This window comes from Rhinolophus hipposideros, assembly GCF_964194185.1.
Source record: "Rhinolophus hipposideros genome assembly, chromosome: 13".
Taxonomy (NCBI): domain Eukaryota; kingdom Metazoa; phylum Chordata; class Mammalia; order Chiroptera; family Rhinolophidae; genus Rhinolophus; species Rhinolophus hipposideros.
In genome coordinates this window covers 50056590-50075090 of record NC_138059.1, presented here as the reverse complement: position 1 = coordinate 50075090, position 18501 = coordinate 50056590, and the positions used below count along the sequence as shown (strand labels likewise).

General features: G+C 33.9%; 1 protein-coding gene across 4 annotated transcripts in view; it reads left to right on the top strand.

Annotated features, from left to right (window-relative positions):
* Nucleotides 1–18501, top strand: part of RB1CC1 (RB1 inducible coiled-coil 1) — an 89286-nt gene that overhangs the window by 22571 nt on the left and 48214 nt on the right. For 2 of the 4 annotated variants that reach the window (XM_081070976.1, XM_081070974.1), the window contains exons 2-8: nt 5345–5459; nt 6410–6529; nt 7768–7894; nt 8089–8259; nt 10754–10956; nt 12665–13088; nt 17411–17581. In XM_081070976.1, coding sequence (XP_080927102.1) covers nt 6459–6529; nt 7768–7894; nt 8089–8259; nt 10754–10956; nt 12665–13088; nt 17411–17581 — 1167 coding nt within the window. In that variant the 5' untranslated portion in view covers nt 5345–5459; nt 6410–6458. Of the gene's footprint in view, nt 1–4050; nt 4253–5344; nt 5460–6409; nt 6530–7767; nt 7895–8088; nt 8260–10753; nt 10957–12664; nt 13089–17410; nt 17582–18501 lie in introns of those variants that run through there. The other 2 variants (XM_081070975.1, XM_081070977.1) reach the window with 2 other exon arrangements.

Below are 18501 nucleotides of genomic sequence, written 5' to 3'. Positions count from 1 at the left end.
GCCTTTCATATTTCCCTGTCACTTTTTAGAAAGTACCATGTTTATGTTAATTCTGGCTACTTTTCCTGGCTTCAGACTTTACAAGTTTCCCCTCATCATTTGTATATCTTCAGTGCCTGGCACTTGAGTGTACAAAATCTATGTTGAGTACGTTTATGGAGTGCTTATTTTAGATGTTATATTGGGTGCTTTATATATATATATGTTGTCTTGATTAATTTTGTTAGCACCCTGTAAGATAGGGATTTCATTTTTTCTGGTAATTGAGGTTTATAGTAGTCTTAGAATTACGTTGATCTTGTTTACTATTGCATTCCAAGTCTAACTTAGTGCATTGTACATAATACGCAGTCTATGAATGGATAAAGTACAAACTCAGCAATAATCAATGATAGTGTTTAAATATACAATAAGTAATATTAGAAAGCATTTAAAAATATGATATTGACAAGAATATAGTGGCCTTTTTAATTGGGTGTATTACCTGAAAAGTATAAATTGGTAAAGCAATCAATCCTAATAGCCTTAAAATATTTGAATGCTGTGACTCAGCAGTTTTACTTCTAGGAATCTACTTTATGCATATAATCCTAAGTATAAGGAAAAAATGTAAATCTGTGAGATTAAAAATCCAAACCTTGGCCAACACCTTCACCTTCAGTGCAGTTTTGTGAAAGACCCCAAAACAGAGGAACCAGCCAAGCCATGCCCAGAAACTGTGAAATAATACATTTGTGTTTTTTTAAACAAGTAAGATTGTGGTCATTTTAACTCAGCAAGAGTATCACATCAAAGGGGTATTACCATAATTGAGTGAGGAAAAAAATGTTCAGGTATTAGTATGGAGTCAGTAGATAATAACAATTCTATAACCCCAGTGCCCCTTTTTGGGGTCGTTCTCCTTTGCCAGTTCTCCAGTGTTTTAGTGGGATCTCAACCCTCCCTTATTCACCCTGTATAAGTAGCTCACCTACTCCCATGGCGGCAGCTACCGCCATTGTTGACTGCTGGCTCCCAAAGCTAGCCCACATCTCTCCCTAGACATGAGTTCCAACCCCTCTTAGTATGTTTTAGTTAAATAGAACTTTAAAATCTGTTTAGTTGGGCCGAGTCATTGGAGCTGCATTTATAGAGTATCTGAATCACCCATAAATTGTAGTGGTGGGGCAAACCTGTTGATGATGAATAAAATGGGAGCCTTACTTATCATAGTGGATATAATGACGTTGAAAAATCTAGGATGATTTTTCTTTGAGAATAATCTGAAGAAATCCTGTAGGTAGGTGTAAAGCATGCAACTTCTTAGCAGTCTTCACAAGGATATAGAACAATCCTTTACTAGTATAGGATTATTCGTTCATTTTATTTAGCAATTCTTTTAGAGCTGGTTCTTAGGAATGCATGGTCCTTGCTTTAAAGAAGCTTGCTATTCAGTAAATGGGAGAAGTATGAACAGAAACATCACAATGGACGTAAATGCAAGCATAGAAGCACACATTCCGTACGAGGTGTGATCAGACAGTATGGTGAATGTTTAAATTTAAAAAATGTATTACAGTAAAAGACACATTGCCATTAATTCTCCTCAAAATACTCCCCCTTGCTTTGAACACACTTATCCTATCATTCTTGCCACTTTCTGAAGCAGTTCTGGAAGTCCTCTTTCATGAGGGTCTGTAGTTGCGCTGTGTGCCTGCCTCGATGTCATGAATCATTTTGACTTTGGGGAAGAGCCAGAAGTCTCACAGTGCCAGACTGGTGAATAAGATGGATGAGGACACATCATAATGTTTTCATTTGACAGAAATTCCCATACCAGAAGTGATGTGTTACAGGAAGTGATGTTACAGAAGTGATGTGTTGTCATGGTGGAGGAAACGGTCTCTCAACTGTAACTCACACCCAACTGCACTGAACAAGTGGAAACACTGTTACCAAGGTTTGATGTGCTGCTTCCCATATTGGAGATCCCTGCTTTTCTATTGGATGGCACTTGGCAGCAGCATTCACTATATTTTGTGATCACAACGGAAAGCTTCCATGTCACACATCGCTTCTGGTATGGCAATTTCTGTCAAATAAAAACATTACAGTGTGTCCTAATCCACCTTATTCACCAGATCTGGCACTGTGTGACCTCTGGCTCTTCCCCAAACTCAAAGTGACCATTAAAGGGATGAGAAGGTGGAATCGGATTGCCTGTGTTTGAATCCTTACTCATTAACCTACGACATTACTTAAGTATTTCTCAGTTTTTTAAATCTATGAGGATGATAATATTATCTACCTACCTCAAGAATTCTTGTGAGGGTCAGATGAGTGCATTTCATAATAAAGCATTTAGAGTAGTTGTCTGGAAGATAGTGAATACAAATGGTAGCTGCTGCCATGAAAATCATAATAGCAGCTAGTTTAAAGCAGCAGAAAAACTTAATCAGCTTGATCATTCTAAACTTGATTTAGGATGATCTCTTTGAAGGCAGTGTGAAGGTTGGTGGACTAGGGATAGAGAAAAAAAGGAGTAGGTGGTGAAAAAAGCTTTTGTAAAAGTCCAGAGACAACCAGGGCCTGATTTCAAGGCAATAGCAGTAGGAATACAAATACACAGTCAATATATCTTTGAGGAAGATGAAAGATCTAGGATAGTTCTTGAGAGATTTGGTGAATGTAGATTCCATCATCAACAACAACAAAATGAAAAGTGAGTACATTTCACTGTGTTAATTGATTTCAAGTTTTTTCCCCCAAAATGTATCAAAAGTCCACAAAAAATAAAAAGTTGATATTTTGACTATTTTATGCATTTAATAACATTTTGAGCTGCTTTGTATATAAATGACATTTTTATTTTAACCTTTGTTATATGGTAATAAATTTACTACTATATTGAATTTTAGCAAAAAATACTCAAAACATACTAAGTGGCATCAATTAAGATTTAAGTATAGATAAATTAGGATCTAATGGAATTGATGACATAAAAATTTATTACAAAACGTTATACAATATGGCTTACAAAACATCTTTGTTGTTAATAGTGAAAGCCACAGGAAAACATATTCGAATATGTCAGCAAGAGTTAGTGAGCAGAGAAGGTAAGGAGTTTAATTTTAGAAACAGTAATAATGACATGCACATAGGAAAGCAAGTTGGATTTGTTGGGTTTGAGCAGGTTGGATCAACAACTCAGGTCCAGAGAAAGATGTGGGCTAGCTTTGGGAGCCAGCAGTCAATAGTGGCGATAACTGCTGCCATGGGAGTAGAACTACTTATACAGGGTGAATAAGGAAGGGTTGAGATCCCACTCAAACACTGGAGAGTTGGCAAAGGAGAATAAGCCCAAGAAGGGGCACTGGGGTTATTGAATTGTTATTATCTGCCGACTCCTTACTAATACATGAACATTTTTTTCTCACTCATTTATGGTAATATCCCTATGATGTGGGATACTCTTGTTTTATAAGAAATTACCCCAATCTTACCTGTTTAAAACAGCACAAATGTATTATTTCACAGTTTCTGGGCATGGCTTGGCTGGTTCCTCTATTTCAGGGTCTCTGACAAGACTGCATTGAAGATGTCCAGGACTGGGGTCCTGTCGGAGGATTGACTAGGAATGATCTGCTTCCAAGCTCATGGTGGCTGTCAAGATTCAATTCCTTGTAGGACTGAGGCCTTCACTTTCTTGCTGGCTGTTGGCCAGAAGCCGACTTTAGTTTTTTGCCATGCAAGCTTCTGCATATGACAGCTTATTACTTCATCAAAGCTGGGAAGGGAGGGACTCAGCTGGCAAGGTGGGAGTTATAATCTTAAATAGCCGTCATATAAGTGACATTCCAAATCTTTGCCATATTCCATAGGCTAGAAACAGATCACTGCCCACACTGGGGTGGGGTGCAGTGGGAATGAAGATTTCACTAGAGTGTGGATACCTGGAGGTGGAGGGGCTCTGTAAGATATCATTTATTTATTTATTTATTTATTTTAACACAAATACAGAAGTTTACATTATTATTATTTTAATTTTTATTGAGGAATATTGGGGAACAGTTGTTTTTCCAGGACCCATCAGCTCCATGTCAAGTCGTCGTTTTCAGTCTAGCTGTGGGGGGAGCAGTTCAGCTCCAAGTCAAGTCATTGTTTTCAATCTAGTTGTGGAGGGTGCAGTTCATTGGCCCATGTGGGAAGTGAACCGGCGACCTTGGTGTTACGAGCACTGTGCTCTAACCACTGAGTCAACCGGCTGCTCAAGGTACCATTTTTTTTTTTTTTAATAATTGTTTCATTTTTCAATTACAGTTGATATACAATAGTATATTAGTTTCAGGTGTATAACAGTGATTAGACATTTGTATTTTTAATTCCTATTTACAAAAGAAACTAAAACAGTTAAGTGAGTTGCTCAAGATTACATATAAGTAATGGGGCCAGAATCCCCCTTTTTCTTTTTCTATTAGTTTCAGGTGTACAAAACAATGCAATAGTTAGACATTTACCTCTCACAAAGTGGTAACTCCCCTCCCCCAATCTGTTGCCCTTCTGATATTGTATATATCTATTACAATTCTATTGACTCTATTCCCTATACTGTACTCCATATCCCGTGACCATATATATATATATATCTATGTGTATATATATATATATCTATGTGTATATATATATATATATGTATGTATATTTATTTATTTATTAAATTATAGTTGACATACAATTTTATTCAGCTTCAGCTTTAGTTGTATAGTGCAGTGGTCAAGCCTCTACACCGTCCATGAAGTGGTCTCCTTGATAAGACATGTACCCATCTGATACCTTACAAAATCTTTACATTATTGATTATATTCCCCAAACTGTCTTTCATATCTCCATGACAATACTGTAGTTGCCAATTTATGCTGTCTAATCCCTTCCCCTTCTCCATCATCCCCAACCCCCTCCCTCCTAGCAACCATCAGTTTTTTCTCTATATCTCTGAGACTATTTCTGTTTACTCATTTATTCAGTTCTTTAGATTCCACATATAAGTGAGATCATAAGTATTTGTCTTTCTCCCACTCACTTATTTCACTTAGCATAACGAAGGGTCTTTTTTTAACCATTATATTTTAAGAACTGATAAAAGGCTGTAGGGTTTGGCAGTTGGGGGAGTTTTTTAGAGACTTGTGTTTGATGTCTTTTAATGGAGTGCTCATGGTTTCAGTGAATGTGCATGCAGGTAGGAAAGAGACTTAAGTAGAGATTACTCTTTCCAAAGATAATTTTAAAAGGAAGAGAATAATAACCATATTGTTACTGTCACATACTGAATTATTTCTCTCTATAATCAGTAATTTTTCTTTTTCAGTTCACGGAGTTTAACCAGTAATGCCATTCAGTTGCCAATGTCAAGGAAAGCAAACATAAGCCAGTTTTAACCTGCTTTTTAAGAAAAGTGGTAGTTCTTTTCACAGTGCCTGACAGTAAGTCATACTTCCTTTATAATAGTTTTTGATCTAGGGGCTATTTAAAATAATGATTTGGGAAGCATTATTTTTAAAATCTTCTTTGTTTTTTCCTTCTTTCCTGATAATTTTACTCTAAATAAAGCTCACATGGAAAGAACATAAAGATACCTACTAGTTTCTGGGAATTTATTCATTGTTGTCTTCACCACTTTCATTAATCTTTGGAATTCTTTTTACCTCCATTTGTTAAAAATAAAATGCAAGGTGTTGAAATCTGTCCCTTTATTTTAAAGATGAAGAAGTTTTGTTTTATACATGAGGTTTTGACTTGGACAAGTAGTTAACGGCAGAGTTTTTTAAATATTCTGATTTCTAGACCTGTGTGCTTTCGGTTCTTCACGAGGTGATAAAACTATTAGGGCCAGAGTTTCTTTTGTGGAAGATTTCTAACTCAGAATGCAGATAGAGCTCAGAGGCAGCCGAATGAAAGGAATTGGGGCTAACTCCTCATTTCCCCTAACTTGCAAGTAGTGGCTACTTTTATTTGCTATTAGTAAATTTAACGATAAGACTATTTTTTATTGTTATAAGGAAAAGCTGGGGGAAGAACTTTTAGAGTTAGGAAGATATTTGACCAAATTTTTATTTTTGTTTTTAATTTTATATTCTTAATGTAGAGAGGTACATGAGAACAGTGTGAAGTATACACATAACTTTTTTAACCACTGGCCTCTTTCTTCCTTAAATTATTTTTTCATGGTAGAACAGTTGATGCTTTTCCCTAGTCTCATTACTGTTTATTTGTTTTTAAACAACAGGTTTACTAATTTTTCCAGTTACCCATCTTAAACATAAAAACCTGTTTTGGTTTTTTTGTTATTTATGTAGTTATAACTGTGCTGTATCTTAATATGTATTTGCAGTTTTGTTTGTAAATTTGACCACTTTTCTTCTGTTTCTTTTAGTAACTGTACCAGTGTGAGGTGTAAGCTCACAGAATTTAGCAAAATCATCATGAAGTTGTATGTATTTCTGGTTAACACTGGAACTACCCTAACATTTGACACTGAACTTACGGTGCAAACGTGAGCTATATTTCGTTTTTTCTCATCAACTTTGCATTTTGTGCGTCAAAAAGCTAACCAACTATTTGATTTTAAGAAAACTATTTCTTTGTTAATTAAGAGTAGTAAGTTATATGGCAAGTCTTAAATATTTTATCCCAGCATAAAATAGTTATCTTTTTCTAAAATGCTAGTTAAAATTGTTAAGTTGTGTTTTGTTCTGTTTGCGTGACTATATTATTCACAATAAACAACTTACCTGCAAACATACTGATTTCAAACCAAAGCTATCAAATAGAAGTAAATTTTCTTAGAATAGCTGATTGCTATTCTAAGTTTCATAGGATATTGCTAAGAGAATTATTGTTAGCTGTATAAAGTAACATGTATCAGTCCCATGTTTTTTGTTAATTTGTTTTTATTCTGTTGTATGAATAAAGACAATAGTGTTTGTTTTGTTAATGAGAGAATAAAATCAGTTTAATATTTTTAGTCAAATTAGTGGAACTTGCGTGTCTAATAATTCTCCAGCTGTGCAGGGATTTCAAATGTTTTACTAATGAACATCCTCTTATATTTGCGAAAAATGGGGAGAGATCTCAGGGTGGGAAAGATACATTTTGAGGCCAAACAGGGAGGAAATAGAAATATCAAATATTTCCAAAGCAAAGACTTGCTAGCAATGCAGAATAAATAAATTTGACACTGAAAATATTATAAATAATTTGTGGAACTAATAATCCTAGTTTTAAAAATGGGATTGTGAAATTATTTTCTTTCTTAAAGTTCTAGTTCTTATAAAATATGATTTTACCTGTAAAGGAATGATTTTTTTGAAAGGTAAGGAAGGAAAAGGAAACAGTTTTCATACGGTTTAGACTTAATACAGTTTGTGTAATGTGACACGGATATTTTTACACACATCCTGTGTTCTGAGTATTTTAGAAGACCTGATGTTAATTTGAGCATATTCCTTTACTACCTTATATAAAGAGCACAAAAATAAATATGTCTACTGTCTGTATTTTATAGACTCATTTTCAGATGTGGCACATGGGTGATGTAGTCATAAAGATCAGCCAGTTGATTATGAAATCCAAGTCCAGAGATAAGAAGCTTATATTTTTCACTACTGTTTTGGTGGAAAATCTGATTGTGAAATTCATTAATCTATTAGATATGTTGATGTAGTGCTACTCTGATAATAAAAATGTTATTGGGCAAATGTAAATAACTGACTTTTTACCTTTTTATTAAAGTGTAACAGACCTTAAGCATGCCATTCATAGCAAATACAAGATTGCTATTCAGCACCAGGTGCTGGTGGTCAATGGAGGAGAATGCATGGCTGCAGATAGAAGAGTGTGCACCTACAGTGCTGGGACGGTAGGTGTCCAAGAGCTCTTTCTTTCAGTCATGCTCCAGCTTCACCAGAGATAGGGACTTGGGAACTCAGTATTCAAAAGTTAGGTTTTTCTGCTTCATATATTGAGGGCAATGTGCATGTTCAGTATTTGTAACATTTTACTTCAGGTTTTTTTTTTGTTTTGTTTTTGTTTTTTTGCATTTTACCTCTATAGGACACAAATCCAATTTTTCTTTTTAACAAAGAAATGATCTTATGTGAACTTCCACCTGCTATTCCTAAAACTACCTTTTCAACAGAAAATGACATGGAAATAAAAGTTGAAGAGTCTCTTATGATGCCTGCAGTTTTTCACACTGTTGCTTCAAGGACACAACTTGCAGTGGTAAGATATAAATATTTTTTTATATTCTTACTTTATATCTAATACAATTTAAAATTACAAATAGGTGTATTTAATATAATGAGGTCTTATTCATATACTTGATAATATTTTCATGAATTTATTAACTTACTAAGCATCAGTGAACATTCTAACAAATTGATTACTACTAAAAGCATTGAAATCTAAATAGCAAAGTAGTGTAAATTACAGAGGTAGCATGTAAAAATATGTGAAAAATAACAAAGTTCTTTGAAAAAAATATTTTGTGGTCAGTATTTCTGGTTTTTAAACTTCAGGACCACACATTATTAGTCATTCTACATTGTCAAACAATGACAAAACGTTAGAGTGGAAAGCAGTATTAAACATGATTTGTTCAATTTCTTTCCTAAATGATGGTATGCAGATAATGACTTCTGAACATTGCTTTCATCAATAAACTACCTATGTTAGAATAGACACAGAGAGCTTAAAAAAACTATTAAAAATGCGATTCTTTCCCCTGGATCCATATTTAGGTACTGGAGGAAAACAAAGTTTCTTTCCAATGTATACCTCTTGTATTGCTTACAGTCTCCATGGATTGTTTGCCAGTTATTGGTTTTCCTTTTTTACTTGCTAGTGTTTAACTGTTAATATCATCTCTAAGCTATCAGTGGTAAGACTCACTTTAGACTTGAAAATAATGTTATTCTTTAAAATCAAACAACAGTATTTACGTTTTATTAAAATAAATCAATAAAATAATGAATTATTAGTTAATATTTACTTTTTTTAGTTTGTGAAACTGCCCCATTTTTAACATAAAAAGAAAATAACCTCATCTCTCTGAAACATACTTAATAAGCATTAGAGTCAGAAATGTTTTTGAGAAGCTAAAATTATTTTTAAAAACAAATTCTATAAACAGAATTTATATAATAGAGTCCTTTAGATTTGTTTTAGGATTATTAACAAAGGAAGAATTTTGATGTACAGATAAACTAGTAAAACTTTGGGCTATACAATTACTACATGCCATTTAAAAAGTAATAAGATTTTGATTTGGTTGAAAAATACAGATACTAAACATTAATAGAAAAATGTAATATGAGAAAAATTAAAGAATAACGAACTAGGATATATAATTTTAAGCGATTAGAGAAAAATCAAAAGAACAAATAAAAATTAAACAGACATGATATTAAAACATTACATTGAAAAAATTAAAAAAAAATTGATAGACATAGAACCAGTAGGTAAATGTAGAAAAAATAATAAGTCATATTGTGAAAAAGGTAAGTCAAATATGTATTTGCCTGTTAATACAGACTAAATGATAACACTTCTAGGAGAATGTAATAAAACATAATGATGTATAGCCATTGTTTATAAGTAGCATTGTTTACTATAGCCAAATGGTGGAAACAACCGAAGTGTCCATCAGCAGATGAATGGATAAACAAAATGTGGTATATACATACAATGGAATATTATTTAGCCTTAAATAGGAAGGAAATTCTGATGTGAAATATAGCATGGATGAACCTTGAGGACAATATGCTAAGTGAAATAAGCCAAATACAAAAGGACAAATATTGTATGATCCTCATTATATGAGGTACCTAGGGTAGTCAAATTCATAGAAATGAAAGTAGAATAGTGGTTACCAGGGGCTAGAGAGTGAGGGGAATGTTGAGTTAATTGTTTAATGGATAGTTTCATTTTGGGAGGATGAAAAAGTTCTGGAGACGGATGGTGGTAATGATTGCATAGTATTGTGAAGGACTTAATGCTACTGCACTGTACACTTAAAATGGGTTAAAACGGTAAATTTTATGTGTAATTTTACCACAATTTTAAAAATGGGAAGTTTTAATTTATTTTTATCATCAGAAAGCTTCCCTGTATTACATACCCCTGTAACCCTTTTTAAAAATCTCTCACATATCTATAGGTCACTTATAATTGATGTTTTATATAATAGTATAAAAATAGAAAATTCACTTTATGATTCCAGCACCCTGACTTTCAAATTTAATACTGTATGTTGATCTTTCCGTATCCTTATATTCCATCCTTATAAATGCTACATAAATTTCATTTTATAGATGTGGTATAAATAGTTTTTGATTGACATTGAGATTGTTTTCATTTCATTTCATGGTATTGGAATAAAGAACCTTTTAGTATGCTTTATTTGTTTAAGCTCTTCTTGGATAAATTCCTAGAAGAGGAATGAATCACTGCCAAGTGATAGATACCATTTTACTTTTGATAGTTATTTCTGAATTGCCCTCTGTAGATGTTCTTCCAATATATGCTGCCAGCAGCAATGAATTCTCTTTTGCTACTATCATAACAAGCAGAAACAAGACAAACTAAAACATTCTCTTAACAATGCTTTCTTTAAAATTTGTTTAGAATGCACTCATGCATACATGTACATGTAAGTACATATGTGGAAACGTGCACAGAAACATAACCTTCTTTTACTGTTTCTTTTTCAATATAGGAAATGTATGAAGTTGCCAAGAAGCTTAGCTCTTTCTGTGAAAGTCTGGTCCATGATGAACATCTTCAACACCAAGGCTGGGCTGCAATCATGGCCAATCTGGAGGACTGTTCAAATTCTTACCAAAAGCTACTTTTCAAGTTTGAAAATATTTATTCAAATTATCTGCAATCCATAGAAGACATCAAGTTAAAACTTACTCAGTATGTGTGCCATTAAAATGGATCGTAAGACGTTTGTTTAAAATATCTTTGCAGTTTATCAGTAGTGTTAGTAACTAATATTTCTAATAGGCCATATGTTTATAATTGAAGTTCATTTTTTGAGACTTATGATGACTTTTATAGACTCTAAAATTATGGTCAGTTTTACCACATATTTTACAGATTCCCCACATTTCATTTTCTTGTGTTGTTTTTTTTTTTTTTTTAGTTTTTTTTTGGGGGGGAAGAAAAACAAGACTTTATTTGGGAACAGTGTGTACTTCCAGGACTTTTTCCAAGTCATACTGTTGTCCTTTCAATTGTAGTTGTGGAGGGCGCAGCTCAGTTCCAGGTCCAGTTGCCGTTGTTAGTTGCAGGGGGTGCAGCCCACCATCCCTTGCTGGAGTAGAGGAAACGAACTGGCAGCTTTGTGGTTGAGAGCCCACTAGCCCATGTGGCAATTGAACCGACAGCCTTCGGCATTAGGAGCACAGAGCTCCAACCGCCTGAGCCACTGTGCCGGCCCTCTTGTGTTGTTTTCTTGTTGTAAAAGGCTCAAAATATGTTTGAAATCTTATACAAACCCAAGAATCTTTGCCTCCTGTCACCTGCTACCAAATTTCCAGTAAAGTAAAGGTGAAATAAAAAAATAACACATCTAATGAAAATGGAAGTTTTCAAATATTAGACAATGAAGGAAAATTTTGTTTTTCTTTTTAAATATTGCCGTATGATATAGGCTTTCTAAGGTAGAAAAAAGCTATTGTGTTCTAGCTCTCATTTAGATGGTTTCCTGGTTCTTTGCTTATAAACACATCTGGTACCTATTGCTTCTTTGCTTCTTTTTAGAAAAGACTAAAGAATGTAAATATATAGCAATAATTCATGAATGTAGCCGTTTGTTGTGTGTGTATGTTTTCAATTTTTTGTGTTCAGTTTTTTGGTTTGTATTTTATTATTACCTTGAATTGGAGGGATATTCTTTCATTCATTCATTCATCCATTCAAGTGAAGTTTATAAAATAAGTTTCTGTATTTTGTGGAATGAATCTTTAGAAGATTTTGACCTTAAGTTGACAATGGGACAAATCTTGGGAAGGAAGGGAATGATTAAGATTAGAAATATCTTTTAAAAGTTCATGTAAAAACATTTTCAAGTAACTGTTAGAGTTCTCTTAGATATTTTAATGTGGGAGCCTGAATCATTTTATATATGTTTTTACAGAAGTCACATCATCAAGATTTTATCTTTTCCTCATAACCTTTTGACAATATACTTCTACCTGTCTGTTTATTTTCAGGGTGTGACGAATGTAAGAGTTACCTTAATCTTTATTAGGATTGTTAATTTTATCCCGTGCTTTTGGTATCTCAAAAATACTTGACCAATTTAAAGATCAAAAATTATACTATAAGGGACGGCTATAGTAAATTTGAATTTCTTATACCTTAGGGTTTGATTAAAAACCAGGTGTTCACTTGTTTGTGCTAAACTGGCACCCTTTACCTTAAAATATAATTTAAATGTGTTGATACAAATCTATCTAACTAGGTTTCTTTTAAAGAACACCTCATAGATTGTATATGTATAACATAATAATAGGTGGTAATATTTGTGTGTGTAACAATAAAATGCTAATCTTTCAAAATGCTAATCTCTAATTAGAACAGTCCTGTTACTCTACTGACAGATCTTTTGTATTTTAAGTTTAGGAACTGCGGTTTCAGTAATGGCCAAGATTCCGCTGTTGGAGTGCCTAACCAGACATAGTTACAGGGAATGTTTGGGAAGACTGGATTCTTTACCTGAACATGAAGGCTCAGAAAAGGCTGAAATGAAAACCTCCACTGAACTGGTGCTCTCTCCTGATACACCTAGAACAACTAACAAATCCTTATTAACCTCATTTCACAAGTCAATGGAACATGTAGCCCCAGATACCACAGATGCTGAAATTGGAAAAGAAATTAAGGACTCTTGTCAGAGTACTGTCCAGCAGGATGAAACTGCAATAGATGCTAAAGAAGATCTGCCTTTTTTTAATGTTTCTTTGTTAGACTGGATAAATGTTCAGGATAGACCTAATGATGTAGAATCATTGGTCAGGAAGTGCTTTGATTCCATGAGCCGGGTAAGTATTGTTTGATAATTCTTGTCATTTAATCTATTTGAAATTATATTATTTATATGATGGCAGAATGAGTATTATGTTACAGTAGAAATAAAGAGCCCTGAAAGATAAAATTTTGTTATCTTGACAGATAATTTTTTTTTTTTAAAACACCGGGAATGATTTACATTCAATGAAATAAGCTCGTTCTCGAGTGGTTAGTTCATGGAGTAACCACCACCCAAAAGAAGATGTTGAACATTTCCATCTCCCACAATATTCACGTGTACCTTTCTAATCACTGTCCCTCCATACGGAACCTGTTTTTGACTTTTAAAAGAAGAAATATTAAGCACTGCATGTGCCTGAGATATTTTAAAATTCAGAACTTAGACATTGTTTTTATTTGTATTTTGTAATTATAATGAGCCTGTGTCTTGGATTAAGTTCTCCCCCAAACACACTTACAAAAACTATAAACCTGGGGAACAAATACCTCTTCAAATCTGATACATACATGAAATGATAGAAAATCTTTGAAGACAGAAAGGAAGTTGATGGGGCACATGTTTCTAGTGATGCAGAAATACAAAATATTTTGAAGGCTGCTGTTGTCTAAAGGTAATTGGCAGAATAGTTAAACTTTTCTAAAAGCGTTCTCAATTGAAAAAGAGACTTGATCTTTGATTTTGAAAGAAAGGCAGCCCATTATCTGTGATATCTGCAAAATAGCACAAATTTTACTTAAGTTATAGGACAGTAAAATGAAAAACTTGTAAAAATAAATTCTAGGGTTTCTTCTTAATTCTTTCAGTATCCATTCTCTTAATGACATCGTTTAGAGTATGCATTTCATTTTAACCATTTATTATTTGTCATCAAAACAAGCTTCAATTAAGACATTTGGTGGGGCAGGAGACTATAGTGCCAAAAAATGAGTGAAAACTAGTGTTTCTGTATAAACTTAACATTTTAGTAGCCTAAAAATTCCTATGATTGTGGAAAATCAACCACATGATAGTGATTAGATTGATAGAGGTATCTTTTTTTATCACTCTGCATGAGTCAGAGTATAGGCTACAGACTGAGGAAAACTACTGTTTTAAAGGAATTGAAATTGATTTTGTGTTTGCATATTTAAATGAAATTTAGCAGAGCCATAAGTTTTACTCACTTTATGTAACAAGAAGGAAGAAACAATAATCCCTTTTTGTCTTGATGAAAATTCACAGGAATTTGTACCTACAGAAAACAGAAGTTAGCTATATATAGTATTTTTACTAGGGGATCGTATATTGCCCTCTCAGAGGTTAATGGTTACTTTCATAGGACACAGCAACATTATCTGAAGACTGTGATTTTACATGGCTATTTCATTGTGAAAGCAAAATACAGACTTTTATTTGGTTATACTCATTTGTTATAAAATTAGTTAACATGGCTTAAAATAATGCCTATAATGTAGCACTCTCTTTAGTGGCACATGCCCATTGGATTAAAAAACATTTGCTCAAAAGCGAGGAAGATTGATTTTGTAGAATTTGCATATTTCTGCTTTTATTTTGCAGAATACGGGATGTACCACATAATAAATAGCACTTTGCCATGATGTTTTTATTAGATTAATATTTTTCTCCTCTCAGTAATTTTATGTATTTATTCTTCATACCACTATTGCCATTTCTAAAGATTGGTTGAATTGAGTATGGGATTTCTCTCGCATCAGAGATGCTTTCCTTTGATCTCACATTACATAGTTTTCCAAAACATACTAACCTACTTGATTACCTAATAGCAGTAATGCTATTTGCCAATGAATTAAAAAAATGTATCATGGTTTGATGTTCTTCTATAAAAGCATTTTTTTTAAATGGGGGATTTTGGGGAACAGTGTGTTTCTCCAGGGCCCATCAGCTCCAAGTTGTTGTCTTTCAATCTAGTTGTGGAGGGCGTAGCTCAGCTCCAAAATCCAGTCGCCATTTTCAATCTTTTGTTGCATGGGACGCAACCCACCATCCCATGTGGGAATTTAACCCAACTGAGCCATCCGGAAGCTCAGCAGCCGCTTGTTGTCTTCAATCTAGTTGTGGAGGGTGCAGCTCACTGGCCCATGTGGGAATCGAACTGGCAACCCTGTTGGGAGTTCGCGCTCTAACCAACTGAGCCATCCAGCCGCCCCCCAAAGCAAATTTTTTTTAAAGCCATTTTTAGACTAATTCCAGTTTTAGCAATATTTGTAAATGTATTTCCAACTGTCAAAATCATATATATCTTTTTAAAGAAATTAGTCGAGACATGGGTATTATGGAACTTGCCTAGATTTGGAATCATAAGGGCTCAAATCCTGGCACTGACATTTGTTTATTCTGTCATCTATAATAAGTTATTTGGATCCTCTGTTTTATAATATTTGTGTTGATTGATTGATGCTAATTTCACAAACTTTCATTTTCCACCCTCATATGTCAAGAAAAAATAAGAATTGTTGCTGCATTTTTGTATACTTATTTTCTTAGGTTGTAGTGTATCAAGTTAGAACGACTCTTGGATGTTCTCTTTCAGGTTGTACAACAAAAGGCAAACTGGTTAATAATTGGAGGCATGTACATTTAGTTCGTTTTTTAGCTGTCCAGAATAATACCAGGATAATTTATTGAATCTTGTCTTAGTATTTCATACAGGAGACTTGTGATCTTATTGGGATATTGTTTGCTCTATTGCAGTGGGGTAGATTTAAAGGTAGGATGGGAAGAATGGAGAGGGTAGAAAATTTTTATAGTTTCTTCTCTTGCAAGACAATGATAATGTTAACCTTGCCCAAGTTGAAATTTTGAGTCTGTTCTAGTCGTCTCTTTTAGCCCTTTATCACAGTAATAATATACAGCTAGTATTTGGTTTGTACAATATTTTGGATTGAAATGTGTGCATATTGGACTCAGTTACCACAAAATTGAGAAAAGTGAGAAAATCTTCACATATACACAAGTTTTAGTTAATACAGTGCAGAGCAATTGCTGCCTATATTTAAATAATGGCTCTGTTAACTTTTTTTGGTGGTGTTAGAAATGTAACCTCTGATTAACTACATTGGTTTCTTGATACTAACAATAGAATAGTTTAGTTTTAACTGCTTTTGTATGTTCTCTGTGTACCAAACACTGTACATAAAACAATTTACTGTTCTTTTGTCTGTAGAGATCAGGAAAGGCATCCTGAAGGAGGTGGTATTTGACTAGGATCCTTACAAAGAGGCAGAGATTGGCTTAAAAAGCTAGGCGGGGCAATCAAGGTGAACAAAGATTAGAGCTAGAGAAACACAGGGTTTGTCTGGATGTAACAGGGAATTCAGTTTCAAAAGAAGGTAGGCCTGCAAGGATTTATTAATATCAGATCATTGAAGCTTTTGCATGGTTTTTGGATATTATTGTGGGCAGAAGGAAGCCATTTAGGGATTTCAACAGGAGACAACTATAATCAGTTATGAATAGACTATTCTATTGTTGATATTCACATGGAGGTATTAGCAAACAATCAGATACAATGGCTGAAAATTTATGAGAAAGATCAGGAATAAAAAAGGGTTGGGAGATAGCTCCATAGAAGTTATACTGAAGTCATATAAGGAAAAGTAAAAAGAAGCTAAGCACTAGTTCTTTCTGGTTCATCTATATTTATGGATTAGATAGGAAAAGGAGCAGAGGAGGGTACTGTAAAGGAACCGTCAAAGTAATTAGTGCCCAAAAGCTTCTAAAGTTTGGAAAAGATTATCTTCAATGCTAGGTGTATAAAAGCCGCAAGTGAAAGGAGGTCATTGGTGATCTTTGGCTGAATGGTTTTTATGGAGAGTGCATACAAAAAGACGGGCAGTGTGAAATGTTTTTTCAAGGAAAAGAGGAAAGTGTAGTTGATCCAATTCCCTGAGAATGTAGAGACCAAGAATAAAGATATCTTCATGAGGGAGATAAGCTGAAGATGTTATGTTTTTGAGGGAAGTTGGGTTGAGAGTTAATGACCAAAGAATGTGTTTTTGTTTTTAACTCTGCTTTACTTTGTAAGACCTTGAAAATAACATTTTCTTTGGGATATTGAGAATTGAATAATTTGTGACATTGATAGGTGTAATTCCTGGAACTGTATTCCTAATTATGTATTCCAATATAACCATTAATAATTCTGTTTTATTAACATAATTGTCTTGTTCTTGACCTTCTTGTGAAAAGATAACGTAGGTTTCCCTTCTTTTTTGCTTTTCTACATTTTTCTCCGAAGCTATTATCAAAATAGTATGACATATATTTTAAACTATTTGAACATTTATTCATGTGTGTGTCCTTGTCATTTAGCTCGATCCAAGGATTATTCGACCATTTATAGTAGAATGCCGTCAAACTATTGCCAAACTTGATAATCAGAATATGAAAGCCATTAAAGGACTTGAAGATCGGCTGTATGCTCTGGATCAGATGATTGCTAGCTGTGGAAGGCTGGTGAATGAGCAGAAAGAACTTGCTCAGGTGCTTATTTCAAACTTCTCTCAGGAAAAGGAATTGGTAGCTTTTTTATACAAGTGTTTTCTGTGCAATATCAATTTGGTATGCTCCATGTTTTCACTTCATCCTTGAATATTGTTAATGCAGTATGCTGTTCCCATGTAGTTAAAGAAGGCATGTTGTTACTATGATAAACTGAGCTGAGGCTGTTTTAGATGACAACTGAAAATGCTTTGAGCAGCTGGGGAAAAAAACGTGTTGAAAGGACATGATAAACCTGTCATTATACTAAACATTTGAGTACCTCCTGCTCCCCTCTCAAAAAAACTAAAAGAGAAACAAAAGAATAAATGTAATTTATAAAGGACAGAAGGAAAATAGAAATCTTACAGAATTTATTATTGCTTAGGTTTTTGGTCTAATTTAGTGCAATGTTCCAAGAACTGTGTTGTCAAATCAGGTTTACAACCAAAAGAAGGTGATGAAATTGCAAAGAAGGTTTAACCTTTTCTCCCACGGTAGTGAGTTTGTTTAGTTCATGACTGCTTTGTCCTCTCTACCCATCCTGCAGAAACTCTAGGAAACAGCAAAAGAGTTGATTTTCACAGCTGCTTTTCTAGTTTAACTTTCCTCTGCCAGGGTTTTCCCTGTATCTGTGTTCTTTCATTAGAATATATGAAATAACCATTTTAGTGGGTACAAATGTATAGTTTCCTAATTAAATTCATTTTGTAATTTCCAGACTCTCTCCTTTTTTCTCTTGATTTTGGATTTGGCCACCTTACTGTGAGCTGAATTTCTTGTCTTTTTGCACTGACTGGATGACCAGTACAGTGCTGAGTAATCACAATACTGTGTGTCCTTGTTTAATTCCTGATCTATAGAAAGTGGCCAACGTGTCACCATTATAATGTTTGTAGTATTTTTTTTAACTTGTTTAGTAG